General features: G+C 43.8%; 1 protein-coding gene across 4 annotated transcripts in view; it reads left to right on the forward strand.

Annotated features, from left to right (window-relative positions):
* dync1i1a (dynein cytoplasmic 1 intermediate chain 1a) overlaps positions 1-20147 on the forward strand; it is a 533829-nt gene that overhangs the window by 38882 nt on the left and 474800 nt on the right. For all 4 annotated transcript variants that reach the window (XM_068009827.1, XM_068009839.1, XM_068009830.1 and 1 more), the window contains exon 2: positions 13418-13535. In XM_068009827.1, coding sequence (XP_067865928.1) covers positions 13428-13535 — 108 coding nt within the window. In that variant the 5' untranslated portion in view covers positions 13418-13427. The remainder of the gene's footprint in view (positions 1-13417; positions 13536-20147) is intronic.

Consider the following 20147-nt stretch of genomic DNA (forward strand, 5'->3'; position numbering starts at 1 on the left):
ATTATGATCATGGCTGATCATCCAACTCAGTAACCTGTTCCTGCTGTTGCCCCATATCCTTTGATCCCTTTAAACCCAAGAGCTATTTCTAACTCCTTCTTGAAAACATACAATGTATTGGCCTCAACTGCTTTCTGTGTTATTGAATTACACAGGTTCACTACTCTCTGAGTGAAGAAATTACTCCTCATCTCAGTTCTGAATGGTTTACCCCATATCCTTAGACTATGACCCCTGGTTCTAGACTCCCCCACCATAGGGAACCTCCTTCCTGCATCTACCCTGTCAAGTCCTGTTAGAATTTTATAGGTTTCTATGAGATCCCCCTCACTCTTCTGAACTCCAGTGAATATAATCCTAACCGACTCAATCTTTCCTCATTCGTCAGTCCCGCCATACCAGGAATCAGTCTGGTAAACCTTCACTGCACTCCCTCTATAGCAAGAACATCCTTCCTCAGATAAGGAGACCAAAACTGCACACAATATTCCAGGTGTGGCCTCAGCAAGGCCCTGTATGATTGCAGCAAGACATCCCTGCTCCTGTACTCGAAACCTCTCGCTATGAAGGCCAACATACCATTTGCCTTTTTTTAATGCCTGTTGCACCTGCATGCTTACCTTCAGGAACTGGTGTACGAGAACACCAAGGTCTCGTTGCATATTCCCCTCTCTCAGTTTATAGCCATTCAGATAATCTGCCTTCCTGTTTTTGCTACCAAAGTGGATAACCTCACATTTATCCACATTATACTGCATCTGCCATGTATTTGCCTACTCACTGAACTTGTCCAAATCACCCTGAAGCCTCTCTGCATCCTCCTCACAACTCCCCCTCCCACCCAGTTTTGTGTCATCTGCAAATTTGGAGATATTACATTTAGTTCCCTCATCTAAATCATTAATATATATTGTGAATAGCTGGGGTCCTAGCACCGATCCCTGCAGTACCCCACTAGTCACTGCCTGCCATTCGGAAAAAGACCCATTTATTCCTACTCTTTGTTTCCCGTCTGCCAACCAATTTTCTATCCATTGCAATACACTACCCCCAATCTCATGCGCTTTTGTTTTACACACTAATCTCTTATGTGGGACTTTGTCGAAAGCCTTCTGAAAGTCCAAATAAAGCACATCCACTGGCTCCCCCTCATCAACTCTACTAGTTGCATCCTCGAAGAATTCTAGTAGATTTGTCAAGCATGATTTCCCTTTCGTAAATCCATGCTGACTCTGTCAGATTCTACCACTGTTCTCCAAGTGTTCTGCTATAAAATCTTTGATCATGGACTCTGGAATTTTCCCCACTACCGATGTCAGGCTGACTGGTCTATAATTCCCTGCCTTCGCTCTACCTCCCTTTTTAAATAGTGGGGTTACATTAGCTCCCTCCCATCTGTAGGAACTGTTCCAGAGTCTATAGAATCTTGGAAGATGACCACCAATGCATCCACTATTTCTGGGGCTACTTCCTTAAGTACTCTGGGATGCAGACCATCAGGCCCTGGGGATTTATTGGCCTTCAAACCCATCAATTTCCCCAACACCATTTCTCTACTCGTACTGATTTCCTTCAGTTCCTCTCTCTCACTAAACCCTGTGTTCCCCAACATTTTATCATATTGAAATCGGCCTTCCACCAATTCAGTACCTTTATTTCCAGTCCATCTTTGTCCTTTTCCATAACTAACTTAAATCTTAGAGTTATGGTCAGTATCCCCACAATGCTCCCCCACTGGCACTTCTACCACTTGTCCGGCTTCATTCCCTAAGATTAGGTCCGGTACCACCTTTTCTTTTGTAGGACTTTCTATGTGCAGGCTCACAAAGCTCTCCTGTAAGCACTTTAAGAATTCTGCTACCTTTTAAGCCTTTTGCACTAAGACTATCCCAGTTGATAGTGGGGAAGTTGAAGTCCCCTACTATTATCAGCCTATTATTTTTACACCTCTCTGAGATTTGCCTGCATATCTGCTTCTCTATCTCTCCCTGACTGTTTCGAGGCCTGTAGTACACTCCCAGCCAAGTGATTGCCCCCTTTTTGGTTTTAAGTTCTACCCATATGGCCTCATTTGATGAACCTTCTCAGATATCATCCCTCCTTACTGCAATAATTGACTCCTTGATCAATGGTGCAATGCCACCTCTTTTACGCCCCCCCCGCCACGCCTGAAGATTCTATATCCTGGAATATTGAGCTCCCATTCCTGCCCTTCCCTCAACCATGTCTCTGTGAAAGCAATAATATCATATCCCATGTGTTAATCTATACCCTCAATTCATCTGCCTTACTTGTAAGACTCCTTGCGTTAAAATTGATGCAATCTAGCCTTGCATTATTCGCTTGTGCCTTAACAGGTCTATATTTGCTCTGCCTTCCAGACTGACTTAATTTCTCTTTTTTATATTTGGCTGTGCATCACCCCCTACTGCACCTCCACTCTGTATCCCATCCCCCTGCCAAATTCATTTAACCCCCCCTCCCTCCCCCCACAACAGCACTGGCAAACCTCCCAACAAGGATGATGGTCTCGTTCCGGTTCAGGTGCAACCTGTCCAACTTGTTTCGGTCCCACCTTTGCCAGAAACAGACCCAGTGATCCAGGAAACTAAAGCCCTCCTTCCTGCACCATGTCTTCAGCCACGCATTCATCTGCTCTATCCTCCTATTGCTATACTCACTAGTAGGTGGCACTGGGAGTAATCCAAAGATTACAGCCTTTGGGGCCCTGCTTTTTAATCTGCTACCTAGCTCCCTAAATTCTTGTTGCAGAACCTCATCCCTCTTTCTACCTATGTCGTTGGTACCAATGTGAACTACGACCTTTGACTGTTCACCGTCCCCCTTCAGAATGTCCTGCAGCTGCTCCGTGACATCCTTGACCCGAGTACCAGGGAGACAACATACCATCCTGGAGTCATGTTTGCAACCACAGAAATGCCTACCTGTATCCCTTACGATAGAATCCACTATCACTATAGCTGTCCCACTCTTTTTCCTCTTCTCCTGTGCAGCTGAGCCACCCGTGGTGCCACATACTTGGCTCTTATGACATTCCTCTGAGAAGCTATTTCCCCCAACAATACTCAAAGAGGAACATCTGTTCGAGAGGGAGATGGACCCGGGGGACTACTTGCCTAGTTCTTCTACTCTGCCTGGGCAGTCTTTACCTGCGGTGTGATCACCTCCCTGTACGTGCTATCCATGATGATCTCTGCCTAACGGATGCTCCACAGTGTCCCCAGCCACTGCTCCAGATCCGAAATGCGGATTTCAAGTAGCTGCAGCTGGAGACGCTTCCTGCACATGTGTTCGCCCTGGACACTGGAAGTGTCCCTGACTTCCCACATTGCACAAGAGGAGCACTCCACGTTGCCGAATTGCCCTGCCATGACTTGCCCTTAATTTACTCAACAAAAAAAAATTGAGATTATTTACACCAGGGACCTTGATTCGCTAAAAACCACTACTTACCATATGAAAAAAAATTGGTAATAATTACTGGTAATTGTTAATAAATTACACTAATTAAAAACAAAAGACACACATTAGTACTAACCTTATCACTTATAAGGTAGGTTTTGAGGTTTTTTTTAAAAAGAAAAGAACTTTCTCTCCCCTGATTTTTTTTTAAATCTATTTACAGGCACTAACAGCTGTTACCCAACCAATCAGCTTACAGATTTCCCGTGATGTCACTCAGTCTTTTTTCCCTCCTCCTTTGAAACTCAAAGCAGGCCAGCACAGATAGAGGCTGCCGACTGCCGCCACTCCGGTCCAAGATAAGTGTCGGCCTCGAACCCCGCTATTGATTATGTAGGTCCTGCTCCTGATCTGCCTTCTCTCAGGTCGGTCTGCCGACTGCTGCTGCCGCTCCGGTCCGACGTCAGTGAAGTTGTTCCCTACCTGGTGATAACATATATTTTCTGTTTTTTAATTTCAAATAAACTATACTTGCCGTTGGGAGTAGCTTCCCCAGTTGCACATTAGACACGCCCCTTTCCCTCCTTCACCTCGTATGAAACTACCTGGATTTTAGCTCATTCACATCTTGTTTGGAAATTCCCCTTTTATAGACTGGAGTACAAATTCTCGGGTATCTCCCTGAGGTTGGGTTTCTGGAGTGACAGTTATTTGGCACACCTACTTCCAATTCCAAATAGACCCATAATTCTCTGGCCTCCATAGTGTTGCCGTTCTCCTGATTATCAGAGTGAAAAATAAGAGTCTGCATATCACTAAATGTGTCTCTATTTTCCTGTATTTGTGCTTTCCTGCAAGAGAAGGAAACAAAAGTGGAATGTATGCTAAGATGGAGAATCCACAAACACAGGAGTTTGTTAAAACAGCTAGTCACATGACTAACCTGTTGGTCCAGGTTTTGTTTGAACTGCTCACAGCACAGTTGGGTCCGATTGCAACTGAACTTGGAAGGAGAGAGCCCCTCTAGATCCGCTGAAGGCACTTAAACCTCAAGAGAGAAAAGACTCCTACGTTGAAACAAGTTTTAAAACATGCACTGGGCCCCAATCAAACGGCAAGACTTACCAGCAATCTAAGACTCTATATCGAACTTAAAGGACCGTAAATAAATCCCAGCTATTGCCTCAAACTTTTCCCCTTTTATTCTTTCTACTTTTCTGTCTCTATCTGCATGTGTGTTTATCGCATATGCATGCTAGTGTGGTCGCGTCACGTATTCATAATCGTTAGTTTAAAGTCAATAAACCTCCACCTTTCTTGTTTAAATCAAAGCAAACCTGTCTGGTTGATTTCTTTGCCTTACAATTGGAAAGCAATGAACAAGGATTCACTGAGGGGGAGCTAAAAACATGGTGTTTTTAAAATTAAACACTATTATGGTTATAACAGGCAAAGGCTGAGAGGAAACCCCTATACCCCTTTCTCACCTGGTCGTAACACTCTCACAATGTGTGTTCTTAAAGGCTGTATCTCTGAGGGTTTTTTTTCCAGTACTAGCCTGTCTCTCCTGTGCCTGCTTTATTTACTTTTTTTCTTTTATTTTCTTTCCTGGAAAGAGAGAGTGAGAAATAAAGGTATCAGGAATGATCTATACTTTCCTTCTCTGTGTTCTATAGGAGGGACTGAATTTATTTGGGGGTTTTCTCTCTCTCCCTTAGAGGCACATTGGGATTGTGGTTTGGATGATTGTGACCAGATGAGGATGCTGAGGGGGATTGATCTTCCTCCTTAATGGCTTCCTTATACAATACCTGTGGTGTGGGTACACCTGTCGCTGCTACTGCTGCTGCTGCTTCGCCTAAGATCGACAGCACACTCCTCAACATGCGCATAATGGTTCCTGCCCTTCTTGGGTCTAAGCTTCATTTTGGTTGATTTGAAGCCATTTATTTTCTTCGGCAATAGAACCTCATACACCGTATGATGCCTTATCTACTATATTGTACGGTCCATTATACAGACGTTCAAGCACACCTACTCTTGCATAGTATCTTACCATCACTTAGTCTCCAATTTTCCACTCGTGTGATTTGGATTGGGCTAATTGGATGCATCTTACCAATTTTGGTGGCAGCATCCCAATGAAGTTCTTTGAATGTTTCCCACAATCTTTCAGGAACTTGTCGCTGGTTACTTCTCAAACTTGCTTTTCGGTAAGAGTGGGAGCCAACAAATATGTGGGTGATCGGCCTGGGTCTCCCTGTTACCTGCTCCCGAGGGGAATATCCCTTTTGATTTCCTTCTCCAGATCTTCATGAGAACCAGGGGAAGTACTTCATCCCACTTGGTGTGCTATTCACCTGGTTCTTGTCTAAGGGCTAACTTTATTGTGCAGTTCATTCTTTCCCAATTCCCAATGATTGTGGATTGTGGGCTACATGCCATCTCCCTTCAATTCCCAACATTTTCGGGGTGGCTTGTATTACCCTGCCTGTAAAGTGGCTTCCCTGATCAGATTCCACTACTTTTGGTAATCCCTACCCAGAGAATACTTACCTGACCAGTATTTTTGCTATTCCCAATGCTGTTGCTGATCTGCGTGGAAAGGCTTCTGCCCACTTAGTGAAGTTGTCTGCTAGAACTAAACAATATTTGTTTCCTTTCTTAGTGGCTGGAAGTCGTGTTAAAATCTATTTGGATACATTGCCACAGACCTTCAGCATGCCACATGTGCCCCAGAGGATCCTTTTTTCGGTTTGGGTCAGGATTGTTGGCAGCGCACATCAAACAACTCTTACAAAAGTCCTCTGTTGGGTTTGACCACCACCCTACTTCCTCTGTTCTCTTCCAGGTATTCTCAGGTCCTGGGTGTCCTGCCCCAGACCTCCATATGCTAACTGAATAAACTCCTCCTGGTATCCTTCGCAAGCTATCCACTTATTCCTTTTAACTAACATCCCTTCTTTAATTCTTGCCTCTTTTGCCCCTTTATAGTCATTCTATCTCTGACCCTCTTTCACATTCATGATTGCTTTTAGCACTACATCTTTCAGTTGAACGTCCTTGAGGTCTAGCAGGAGGGTCACCTACTTTTGGATAGGGGTCACTGCATTCACAACCTTTGATTGATAGAGGTCCCAGAAAGTTCCTTTCTCTGCACCCTTCTTAGCCAAATCATTGGCGTTACGATTACGCTCCTATCTAGTTTTGAATGGGCCTTTACTTTGTGGGTGTTATGCAGGATGGCCTTTATCTTTTATAAACTCTAGTATGGTTGCTAACATAGGAGCTGTGATCAGGAGTTTTCTGTCTATGGACGTAAAAATCCTTCTAGACCTTATGGCCAGATACTCTGTACAAGAATTACGAGTGAATATAGAAAAGGAGCATATAGTATACGGAGGGGGAAACTCAGTAGGATGTGTGACCATGTAAGTTACTGCAGCTAGCTCTGCCTGCTGGGTACTCATAGTAAAGGGGAGAGATGTTGCTAGTTCACTCTATGTGGATTATAAATCCCACAGCCTCTTTGCCTTTTTCCCTCCTCATCAAAGCTAGAGCCATCCACAAAGATAGCTTTTCTTTCTGGATGAATCCCTGACTTAAATCCTTCTTCAGTTCCCCAAACACCTATATTATGGTGTGTGGCTCCTCTTGACAGTTAAGGTTTGCTGCTAGTTTTGGATCACTTATTCTTTCTGTTAAGTTTCTTCTTTGCAACAGCATGGTCCAGCTAGCTATTCTCACACTAGACACAGTCCCTTATTTAATTCTACCATTCAGTAACAGCCTGATTGGATGTGAAAGATTGAATTCAGCAAAACATTTTAATGTGCAGAAAGTGACCAATAGGTGGCGCTCACAGGATGAGAGTGCTTTTTCTGTCCCTGTCAACTTTGGAGGCATCAGCCAGCGGTCGGAACAGCCTGTTTGTTTCTTGCGTAAGGACTGCACTCAGACTAGCAATAGTTGCTGCCACCTTTAAGTAAAACCCTTTGTCAGGATCAATTGCTCCTAAGACAGGGGTAGTCTGTAGTATAAAAGCAAAAATACTGTGGATGCTGAAAATCTGAAATAAAAACGGAAAGAGGAGTCATCCGACTCAAAACGTTAACTCTGTTTCTCTCTCCAAAGATGCTGATAGACCTTCTGAATACTTCCAGCACTTTCTGCTTTTATTATAGGTTCAGTCTGTCGGTCTGTCTTACGTTTTACAAATTCTTCTTCACATTTGTCAGCCCACTCCCACTTAATGGGCTGGCTTGTACCATAGGCAGACGGGACTTCCTAAGGCGGCACTTCCACCTGCTTGAGGGAGGAGGCGGCTACTACTGGGACTGCAGCCTAGCCAATGCCATGGAGCCAGGACCTCAGGTAAGTTGGGCTTGCCTCATCAGGGTGGGTGGTTGGTCGTGGCGGCGAGGCAAAGGTAGTCGTTTGGGGGGAGGGGGGGGGTGGGGGGCGTCTTGGGTCCCGGGGGTGGGTTGGGAGGCAGGGGCGGACCTCAATCGGGCACCCTGCGCCTGACTGCAATGGCATCCCCAAACACCACCCCCATCCAGCGTGTGGAAAGGCCACCAGCTATTGCTGGGCGGCCTTTCACATCCCCAGCACGCCCGCTTGCCACAGATAAAATACCCGTGGGAGGCAGGTGAATGCCCTTAAGTGGCCGTTAGGTGGCCGCTTAAAGACTTCGATTGGTTTCGGGTGAGCAGGCGGTTATCTTCCCCCCCACCCACTGTCGACCACTGTAAAGTTGACCGGAGGCGGGAGAGGGGCAGGAAGATCTCCCAGAGCCTCCCGCTCAATTTTACGCCGTCCCCATCTGCCCCCATGCCACCATCTGACCAGCTGGGGTGGCGTAAAATTCTGCCCAATATCTTTTTCAGAAGTCTCAAAGGGTGCTACGGTTGCAGCATATCCCTCTATCAATTCCCTACAGTGTCCCCTCAACCCCAAAAATGACCTGAGGGTGGTTAGTGATCCTGGATGGAGTTGCTCTTGGACTATTATCGTTTTTGCCTCATCTGTTGCTTGCTCTGAGTTGGCGGTGGGGGGGGGGGGGGTTGGTGGTTGGTTAGCTCAGTTGGCTAGACAGCTAAAGTGTGCTGTAGAAAGATGCCAACAGCACGGGTTCAATTCCCATACTGGCTGTGGTAGTTCATGGAGGCCTGCCTCTTTGCCTTGCCCCATGCTTGAGGAGTGGGGACCCTCAAGCTGTACATCGCCAACTGTGTCTCCCTCATGGAGAAAGATGCCTATAGTCCTTTGCGACTATGGCTAGAACAGCAACAATTGCTTACTCCCCAGGCCGAATAGGGAGTCCCAGGAATTGCATTTCCTTCTGACCGAATTGTGCCTTTTTGGGCTTAACCTTAAGCCAAGCTCCCGCAAGTATCCCCAATAATTTCTTTAATACTTTCTCATGCTCTACCTTTGAAAATAACAGTAGATCATCCATGTATGGTATCAGTTGGTCAGGACAGATATTTAAACACTCTCATACTCTGGTGAAAAATGGAGGGACCTGTAAAATCCCTGTGAAAGGCATGTCCAGGTATACTGCTGGCTCTTAAAAGTAAAGGCAAACTTGTACTCATCCTCTGGATGGAAGGGGAAAGGTCAGAATCCATTTGAAATATCCAACCTGGTAAAGACCGTTGCTGATTTTGGTATATTGCCAGTTAGGTTCCCCTACTGCCACCACAGTGGGTGCACAGGTAGGGATGGTTTTGTTAAGATGTTTATAGTCAATGGTCATTCGCAATGACATGTCTGGTTTCTTAACAGGCCAAATAGGTGAATTTATATGAGTGGCCAAGGGTCTCAAGATTCCCTGATCTACCAACGATGTTACTGCAGTTATGACCGAGGTGGGAGGAGTACACTGTTAATTCAATCCCACTTCTCCACAGGCCGCAACATATATTAAAATTTTCCCATTTACTGTAACAGTCAATCAGATACTCCATATTTGTCCACAGAATAAAGCACACCAACCAGGTTTCTTTAATAAACAACAAAATTATCTGTTTATTATAAACCATGTCTTAACCAGTAATGAAGTAAAACATACACACAAATGGAAATATTAAAGCCCCTTATTTTATCCTAGTCCACACACACACACTCACATACACAACTGGTTAACCAGGGGAAAAAAAGGGATTTTTGTTTACAGCTGTTACAGGGAAATAGAAGGAATAAAAAATAACACGTATGCTTAAAAGAAGGTATGGAAGGAAGTCCTTTGTTTTGGCGAGGTGTCCCAAAGGCGAATAGGTGGCTGCCACTAGGAATCTTCTGAGAACAGTTCTTTCCAGGCGATGTTGATGAACTGGGTAGGCTTTTGAGAAATGCAGCCACAGAAGGCTTCACATAGGTCTTACGTCATGTGTAGCAACAAATGTTTCAATTCTCACACGTTCGATGCAAAGTTCTTTTAAAGATGCAAGGTTTTCTGCAAACCTTCAGGATTTCTTCAAATACAGGCAGCACTGTGGGTGGCACAGTGTCACAGTGGGTGGGCGGCGCAGTGGTTAGCACCGCAGCCTCACAGCTCCAGCGACCCGGGTTCAGATCTGGGTACTGCCTGTGCGGAGTTTGCACGTTCTCCCTGTGACTGCGTGGGTTTTCGCCGGGTGTTCTGGTTTCCTGCCACAGCCAAAGACTTGCAGGTTGATAGGTAAATTGGCCATTGTAAATTGCCCCTAGTGTAGGTAGGTGATAGGAGAATTGAGGGAAGGTGGGGATGTGGTAGGGGACATGGGATTAATGTAGGATTAGTATAAATGGGTGGTTGATGGTCGGCACAGACTCGGTGGGCCGAAGGGCCTGTTTCAGTGTTGTATCTCTCTATGACTCTATGATTCTAACAGTACAACTTGATGTAGGATTTGCTTTTCAAGAGCCGAGATTCTTCAAAGTGAGGTAACAGTTGCTGGATTTTCTTCTGTTCTGGCAAGTCAATAAGCAAACTCTAGCTGCTTGTTTTTTAAGCCAAACCAGCTGGCTTTTTTAACAGTTCAAAAATGAAACAAAGGACTTGCCTCTGGAAAGGCTTATGACACCATAAATCCTGACTTGTCAATAAGCAAATAGCTCTTCAGGTCAAACAGTCTGGGTCGGCTTTCACGAAATGCAGCTTCACATAGGTCTTACATCATGTGTGCAGCAACAAAGGTTTCAGCTCTGGGTTCTTTACAAACATGTGCCTTCCAGTAAAAGCGTGTTTACTGGTCAACCTTCTGTTGACCTTCCTTTTTTAAAAAAAACCCCACAAAGATCAGCCATCTCCAGATGATTCAATGTCCAAAATTCAACTATGATTTCTTAAAACATTTTTTACCAGGAAAACAGAAGTGCTCACGTAACATTGCCCTGTTCAGGCCCTTTTCTGCCTCACTCAGGGAGGTATATTGTTTCTGATTTCAGGACATGAGATCTCCTCCTACTCTAACCCACACCCCGTTACCCTTTCGCAAAAGCTTCCCTGTTATTTTCCACTACCTGCCTGTACCTTTCTGGGATCCTATTTTGTAGGGTTTCCAGATCATAGAGTCCTGCTGAAGTCAGAACCCAAGTCTCTTCATCAGTTTTGCTGCTCCACTCCACAGACAGTTGCATGTCCACAACTATGTTATGTGCCTGAATCCGGTTGCCTCCCACTACCCCCAGTCCAGCTTAGTCTCAAAGCATTAAAATACATGTCCACTTAGTTTGCAGGGGTCCTACGTTAAAATGTAAGGGTTTAGAAACTGCCCCAGCCAATGATTTGCCCAAAAATCCCTTGAGGGCATAAAGTGTTCCACTAGACCGTGGTGACTCTGGAGGTGTTTTTTAAAAAATTACTGTGCTAGACGCTCCCATGTTGAGTAGATAATTGCCCTTCCTTCCCTCTGCTACAATGCCTCTACATGGTCTATTGTATTCATCATACCCGAGTGGGCACAGGTACTTGGGCTGCATGCGGCCCCACCAGACTTGTTCATTGAGTGGTTCCTCACCCCACTGAGTTGCATGGACCCTACCTTCCTGTCGGGCTATTTCAGAATGCCTAGCAAGGCACTCCGTTTTTTTTTAATGTAGAAAATGATGTGCCACAAATATAAACTTCTCAGCCGCCTTCCATCCCCTCCATCCTTCTTGTGCGCCCCCCCCCCCCACAACTCCCGCCCAACCACCAGAGAATGGTTTCAAGTCCAGATAAGCCAATATCACTCTTGCTTTTCTATGCCCCTTCAGCACACAATGTACCTGAAGAATTCCATTTGTTCCAAATATATACTTTATACTGGCTTACAAACTGCTCAATTCCATTCTGAATAAAGTAATGTTGCTAAGTGGGTTTCTACCAGTAATGCCTTCCTTTATGCTCAAACTATAGAAGAATGTTTTCATGTTTTAATTTTGAAGTGTAAGTTGTAAGGAATCTGAAGCCAAAAGACTTGAGGCTGAATTTTAACAGACCCAAAAATAGGTGACCGAGGTTAAAATGCAAGAAATCTGAAACAGGAACCCAACCTGCCTACTTTTGTTTTTTAATGGAGGTGGGACAAAGGGCAGGCAATCAATCTACTTGCTGGAAGTGGGTTTCAATTTTACTATGATAGAGGCTGTGTGCCTTCATTTTAAGTGTCATTCTGTTTTTAACCACAGGCCTTGGGAATCTTGGCAACTTAAAGGAGGCGTGAGGGAATGAATCCTTGAGGAAATACTTTTACAGCACTCCTTGTGGGGCAAGAGGAGCAGGAGTGTTGTCTTAAGGCCCAACAAGGTAGCTAGTAAACCCACGCTGCAATCTCTCTACTCCTCCCCAGCCACTATGGGACCCCCACCCTTACAACTGGCAATCTCTCTCGCTCACTCTATTGCCTACCTGCTATTGTAGGGATTCGGCATTGTGAAGTAGGCTTTCTGCCTGCAAGGTCTCTCTAGCCTCTCAATCAGATTGTCTGTGAACCAGAACCCCAATTAAAGGTGCCCTGTAGGACACTCAGGAAACCCATTTTTCCAAATTTCCTGACCTCCTCAGCATTCCCTGCCACCTCGCAGACTTGGGGTTAGTAACTGTGGAAATTCATAGGCTTTCCACAGTTACAGATATCCTGAATGATATGACTGCAAGAGACCTAGAAAATCCAGAAACTATTGAAGTACGAGTGGCTTTTTGACCGTGTCCTAGAATTACTGGACTTGAGAAAGGTCCAGTTGAGTGCTTTCTCCCTCAACACAGCCACCTTGAAAGATTTGGGAAGATGAGCCTTTCTAATCAATAATACATTTTGACTACATGACTAATTCTAGAATGCATAGTTTAATATATACAAATCTGCATCTTTTGTATTTTAAAGACACTTTCAGATAAAATTTAAAACTTTTTTATTTTAAGAATGTAATTTATGTCTGCTGCAAGTTTGTTTTTAAAAACTACTGTAGATTAGCACGTGTGTACATACTACTGCAAAATTGCCCATAAACCAATCAGATGTTTATAACGGTCCTGATAACCAACTCCAGTTGTGAATTTAAGTCTTTGTTCTGGGAACAGTTATAACCTAATCCCCCTGTCAGGGAAACTAACTGGATTGTGCAATGCTGGTTTCGCACCTTGCACAATTTTACTCTCCATTGAAGTCAACAGAGTGTAATATTGAACATGGTGTTAAATTGGCAATCTACCCGATCAAGTAGATTTCCTGCCAGGAGAATTGGGTTAAAATGAACCCACCACCACCCTGTATGTAAGATTGAAGTCTTGTCTACCACTGGTTTGCAGACATTCATGCTGCCCAGCCTTCTGCAAACTCATTTTCTGCCAGCTAAAGATGAATTAAAATCCAGATTCTACTGAAGTTTTGTTCACATATGTTAAACAGCAAATGCAAAAGGAAATTATACATGTGGTTTGATGACGTGTGGTTTGACTTGGTGCATATATAAAGCCTAAAGGATGCTATATCTTTAACTCTTGCCTCTAACGTGGATTTTTCAGGTATACCAAAATGTCAGATAAAAGTGATTTAAAAGCAGAACTGGAGCGTAAAAAGCAACGACTGGCTCAGATACGAGAAGAGAAAAAAAGAAAAGAGGAAGAAAGGAAAAAGAAAGAGGTCAGTCAATCTGGAAAAATGGTGAATGCAGATTGCTTCAAACGAGCAATAAAATAGGGAATATAATTGGTTTGACCCCAATCGCAGGGATCATTTAATTTAAATAGTATTTGGTATAATGGTCCAACTAATTTTATTAATTCCTTGCAAGCATAGTAGGAGTTGTAAAATCCTACTTTTTTTCCCCACTTGTCTTGTGGTGAAACTGAGAATGTTTAGTAAGAAATATTCCTCCTGCATATGTTGCTGTCTGTCTCTTATGCTTTAGTTAGTATCACTTCCCATCCAAACTACACCCTTCCTGTGATCTGACTTCAGCCCCACTCCTCACTAGCATTGTCAACACAAATTGCATTCACTTGGAAAAAGGAAAAAAGCTTGCTTTTGATCATGCTAAGTTAGCCAAGTCTGAACTTCATGTATATTTCCTATAGTCAATACAGTTAGAACTTTGAAGTTACCTAGTGCCTTCTTATGAAATGTGCCTCCGATATAAATTCAGCTAGAAGTTTCAGTGTAGGGGATGAAGATGATACTGCTGCTTGAAGAGATGCTGTAAAAGCAGGTAGAATTGATTCTCAAATTAGGAAACTTAATAAGGAAGCATTGAAAAGGGAAAATTGCAAATAGAATTTCCCTGCTTTGCTTCTGTGAGAGTGCTGTTGTGAACTTGTTGATACTTAGAGTCATAGAGTCATTTACAGCACACAAGGTGGCCATTTGGCCCATCGAGTCCATGCCGGCTCTCCACTGAGCTATACTGTCAGTCTTACTCCCCGGCTCGATCCCCGTAGCCCTGGAAGTCTGTTTCACTCAGTTGGCCATCCAGCTTCCTCTTGAAGTCATTGATTGTCTCTGCTACCAGCACCTTGTGGACAGCGAGTTCCAGATATTACTACCCACTGCGTTTAAAACAAAAAGTGCTTCCTCATATTCCCCTGCTTATTTTGCCCAAAACTTACCATCTGTGTCCCCCAGTCCTTGTACAATTTGTTAATGGGAACAGTTTTTCCTTGTCCAACTTATCAATGCTTGTGATAATCTTATACACTTCAATTAAATCTCCCCTCAATCTCCTTTTGTTCTAAGGAGAACAAACCCAGCTTTTCCAACCTAACCTTGTAACTAAAATCCTCCATCCCTGGAATCATTCTGGTAAATCTCCTCTGCGCCCCCTCAAGGATCCTCGTATCCATCCTGTAGTGTATATAACAGCATCTTCCAGAAAGGAGGATACAAACTGGGATTTTTTTTTTAAAGTCAACATTAAACAAACAATGGATATAAGATCGCACCTGATTTGTCCAGTGACCATATTCAACCAAATAACTTTTGCACAATTGTCTAAAGCACACTGCGATTTCTGACTTCCTCATGAGATAAATAGACCTAATATCTTTCCAGTTTCTGCTCTGGTTTGTTGACTGGATGCAAGAACTTTTTTTTCCAAAGTTGTGTGTAATTTGGAGATCATGAAAATATTGTTCATTTTTATATTTGTAAGCTGGAGGAGGGGGTCATGTTTGTGCTCCAGGATCTACATCTATTGTGGCACTGAAGAGTTTCTATGATGTAGCCACTCAATTACTCCATGCATTTAAGTACTACTCTCAAGGCAACACAAGATAAAGTGCAAACAAGAAATGCTGGAAATACTCAGCAGGTCTGGCAGCATCTGTGGAGAGAGAAGCAGAGTTAACGTTTCAGGTCAGTGACCCTTTCAGTAACCTGAAACGTTAACTCTGCTTCTCTCTCCACAGATGCTACCAGACCTGCTGAGTATTTCCAGCATCAATTCTTTGTGTTTCAGATTTCCAGCATCAGCAGTATTTTGCTTTTATACAAGATAAAGTGCTCATTGTGACCTTTGTGACAAAAATCTATTTCCATCAATTGGTTATAGTTTCATGGTTCACAAGAAATTAAGGGGAACAAATAGTTTCTTCCTATCTACCTTTTATTTCCCTAGTTATGGAGTTTAGGTCTGGGGGAATAGTCTAAAAATTAGAGCCAGACCTTTTCAGGGGTGAAATTCGGAAACACTTCTTTACACAAAGGGTGGTAGAAGTTTGGAACTCTTCCACAAATGGCAATTGACGCTGGATCAATTGTTAATTTCAAATCTGAGATGGATAGATTTTTATTATCCAAGGGAAATGGGGTAAAGACAGGTCTATGGAGTTAAGTCACAGATCAGCCATGATCTCACTGAATGGCGGAACAGGCTTGAGGGGCTAAATGGCATCCTCCTGTTCCTAATTAGGCCACAGCTGAAGTACTGCATACTGTTCTAGTCACCACATTACAGGAAGGATGTGTCCACACTAGAGAGGGCACAGAAGAGATTAATGAAGATGTTGTCAGGACTGTAAAATTTTATCTGAGGAAAGATTGGAAAAGCTGGGGTTATTTTCTTTGGAACAGAGGAGACTAAGGGGAAATTTAATTGAGGTGTTTAAAATTATGAGGGGCCTAGATAGAGTGGATAGGAAGGACATAATTCCCTTAGCGGAGAGCTCAATAACCAGGGAGCATTGATTTAAAGTAAGTGGCAGAAGGATTAGAGGGGAGAGTTGAGGATTTGAAAATTCTTTTCAGCCAGAGCGTGATAGGGTGTCTGGAACTCACTGCCTGAAAGGTGATAGAGGCAGGAACCCTCATCTCATTTAAAAAATACTTGGATATGCACTTGAAGTGCTGTAACCTACAGGGCGATGAAACAGAGTTGGAAAGTGGGATTAGGCTGGATGACTCTTTTTCGACTGGCACAGGCACCATGGGCCGAATGGACTCCTTCTTTGCCATAAATGTTCTGTGTTTTTCTATGTTCCTGTCAGACATGCCATCAAAAGTAACATTGGCATAGTTATACCCAGTGAGTTCAGATGCCTGAGACATATCACAATCACAGGACGTCTTGTATTGAATACTAAAATCTATTCAAGAGCTGACCTGACCTCACAGCACACGATAGACAAGGTCAGCCCACTTCAATCTGTTGAGTTTAAAAGTGTCATAGCTAGACACTTTCCTGTTCAACTTGGCCTGGACTGTACATCCTTGACACAGTTTTAACTCCCCCTTGGGATTGCACAAAGCTTAAAAAGTATTGGTTGAGAATAAGCTGAAACATTCAAAATCCCAAACAATGGGTTCGCTATGTTTCATTTGCGATTATGTAAAACTATTCAGCTAAATGAACCTTTTACAGCACACTTTTCACAGTGTAATTAAAGAAATTCAAACATAGAAATTCAAACTTTTTTGAGAAGTCTGTATGTAGGGTTTTAGAAAGTTCACAAAATAGCTCACTGCCAGAAATGAACCTTAATGATGAGGTTGATATCACTGGAAGCAAAAAAAACCTACCAAGAGTAATAATAGAAATATAAAAAAATGGAGCTTGGTATCTTGGGATATTTGACCAAGGAAGGGATGACAGTCATATCCCATCCTGTTTTCACTTGACATGCAATCTACTGACCACTTGATTTAGCAGTGATACAGCAAGAGTGTGCGCTTTTCTAACTGTACAAGTATGATGGTAAATTTGGCACAGCATACTTCGGAAATATTTCAGAAGGAGGGGGTGGTTTAACTTATCCTAAGTTACAATGCTAAATTATTTCATTAGCATTTCATTAGTGATCCAATTTGTTGCGCCCTGACACAGTAGTTTGCATCTCCAAATCTCTAGATGGAAACAGAAAAGAAGAGGCACAATAATCCCAAGCTATTCACATGCATCTTACAGTAGCTTTGCTGAAGGCCTTGGATGAGGGCTGAGAGTCCAGCCTGTCCTTAAGACAGTTGTTGTTAACACTCTTGCTTCTGAGTCAGAAAATTGTGGGTTTAAGTCCCGTGCCAGAGACCTGAGCTCAGAAAGTAGGCTGTGTGCGGGAGTGCTGCACTGTTGAAAGTTCCGTTTTTTGTATAAGTTGTTAAACTGAGGCCCTAGCTACTCTCTCAAGTGGATGTAAAAGATCACATGGCAATATCTGAAGAAGAGTGTTATCCCTGGTGTCCCGGCCAATATTTATCTCTGAATCAAAATTCAATGCGTTCTTGGTGGAAAAGTTATGCCTTCCCCCAGCAAAAGAGTTTTGGTGGCTCTTGTACCCCTAAGCATAACTATAGGTTTACCTGCCTCACTTGAGGGATAGGGAGTTACTTTTTCTTTTGACAAGAATTCCCTATAACTCTCGGGTATCTTATTCACAACCCCTGAGTCAGTGGTTTTTGTATTTGGCCTTACAGTTGCAGTCAGAGCTACAGCCTGATCTGTTGTACTTTCAGTCAGGGTCCCTTTCTTTGCATTGGCTTTGTGTATCCCAATAAGTCCCATGGTTGGGGTATTGGCGGGGAGTATATACCCGCACCTCTGTATCGGGTGCGCCTAGAGTGTGACCTAATGTCTGGAACGGTAACTGTAGGAGTTGTTCATAGTTTGCCAGTAGATGCAGTTGACCTACTCCTGGGGAATGATTTGGCTGGAGCGAAGGTAGTAGCTTCTCTAGTAGTAACGGAAAAACTAAGTGAAGTTGAAGAGACAGAACATTTGCAGGAAAAGTTTCCAGGAATTTTTCCTTCATGTGTAGTGACTCGAGTAATGGGTAAACAAGTTCTGTTGTCAGAGGTGAAATTGGCGCCACAGTCAGATAGCCGAATATCAGAAACCTTCTTTGGGGACTTGAATAATCCGACGGAAATGTTCAGTAAGTCTTCTCTGATCAAGGCTCAGCAAGCCGATTCAGAGCTAAATAAAGTGGCACAATCAGCTCTAACTGAAGCTGAGGCAAAGGGAGTTCTGATGAGGAAATTGGAGACCTCCTCACAGACCTGCAGACGAAGAGTGAACAGTAGTTCACCAGATAGTGGTACCGCCCAAGTATTGCCGGGAAATATTAAGGGTAGCCCATGAAATTCCTCTAGTGGGATACGTGGGGATCCGGAAGATCCAATCACGCATAATTTGAAATTTTTACTGGCCAGGTCTTACCAAGGACATGATGCAGTTTTGTAAAACATGCCATACGTGCCAGATTGTGGGAAAACCACAACCTGCCATAAAACCGGCACCTCTAATTTCCATACCAGTTTTTGGGGAACCATTTAGTAGGGTCTGGACAATGTATGTCAGCCAAGAGCGACGTCTCAATTCATTCCATCTTCGTTGCCTCCGGAGAATACTTGGCATCAGGTGGCAGGACCGTATCGCCAACACAGAAGTCCTCGAGGCGGCCAACATCCCCAGCTTATACACACTACTGAGTCAGCGGCGCTTGAGATGGCTTGACCTTGTGAGCCGCATGGAAGATGGCAGGATCCCCAAAGACACATTGTACAGCGAGCTCGCCACTAGTATCAGACCCACCGGCCGTCCATGTCTCCGCTTTAAAGACGTCTGCAAACGCGACATGAAGTCCTGTGACATTGATCACAAGTCGTGGGAGTCAGTTGCCAGCGTTCGCCAGAGCTGGCGGGCAGTCATAAAGGCGGGGCTAAAGTGTGGCGAGTCGAAGAGACTTAGCAGTTGGAAGGAAAAAAGACAGAAGCGCAAGGCCAACTGCGTAACAGCCCCGACAACCAATTTTATCTGCAGCACCTGTGGAAGAGCCTGTCACTCTAGAATTGGCCTTTATAGCCACTCCAGGCGCTGCTCCACACACCACTGACCACCTCCAGGCGCTTACCCATTGTCTCTCGAGATAGGGAGGCCAAAGAAGATTTAGTAGGGTGTTGGTAGACTGTGTAGGACCATTTACCGAAAACAAAAGCGAGATACCAATATATACTCACTATTGTGGATATTGCTACTCGGTTCCCAAAGGCCGTTCCCTTGAGAACAATTTCTGCTAACATACTGGTAACCCAGTTCTTCACTAGATATGGATTACAGAATGAGATTCAGCCAGATCAAGGTTCCAAGTTTATGTCTCAAATTCTTCAGCAACTTACGGGTATAACACAGTTAAAGTCTTCAGCATACCATCCACGGACACCAGGAGCTTTAGAAAGGTACCATCAGACCCTCAAAATGATGATCAGGGCATACTGTCATGAATATCCCCATGATTGGGATAAAGGGCTAGAATTTGTTTTGTTTGCCACTAGGGATTCACTTAATGTATCTACCAGTTTTATTCCTTTTGAATTAATTTATGGACATGAGATAGAGGTCCTATAAAACTAATTAAAGAAAGGTTTTTAGAACAGAGGGACAAATCTTCCAAAGAACAAAGAAAATTACAGCACAGGAACAGGCCCTTCGGCCCTCCAAGCCTGCGCCGATCCAGATCCTCTATCTAAACATGACGCCTATTTTCTAAGGGTCTGTATCTCTTTACTTCCTGCCCATTCATGTATCTGTCTAGATACATCTTAAAAGACGCTATCGTGCCCGCGTCTACCACCTCCGCTGGCAACGCGTTCCAGGCACCCAGCACCCTCTGCGTAAAGAACTTTCCACGCATATCCCCCCTAAACTTTTCCCCTTTCATTTTGAACTCGTGACCCCTAGTAATTGAATCCCCCACTCTGGGGAAAAAGCTTCTTGCTATCCAGTCTGTCTATACCTCTCATGATTTTGTACACCTCAATCAGGTCCCCCCT

The sequence above is a fragment of the Heterodontus francisci genome, chromosome 2, assembly GCF_036365525.1.
Source record: "Heterodontus francisci isolate sHetFra1 chromosome 2, sHetFra1.hap1, whole genome shotgun sequence".
Taxonomy (NCBI): Eukaryota; Metazoa; Chordata; class Chondrichthyes; order Heterodontiformes; family Heterodontidae; genus Heterodontus; species Heterodontus francisci.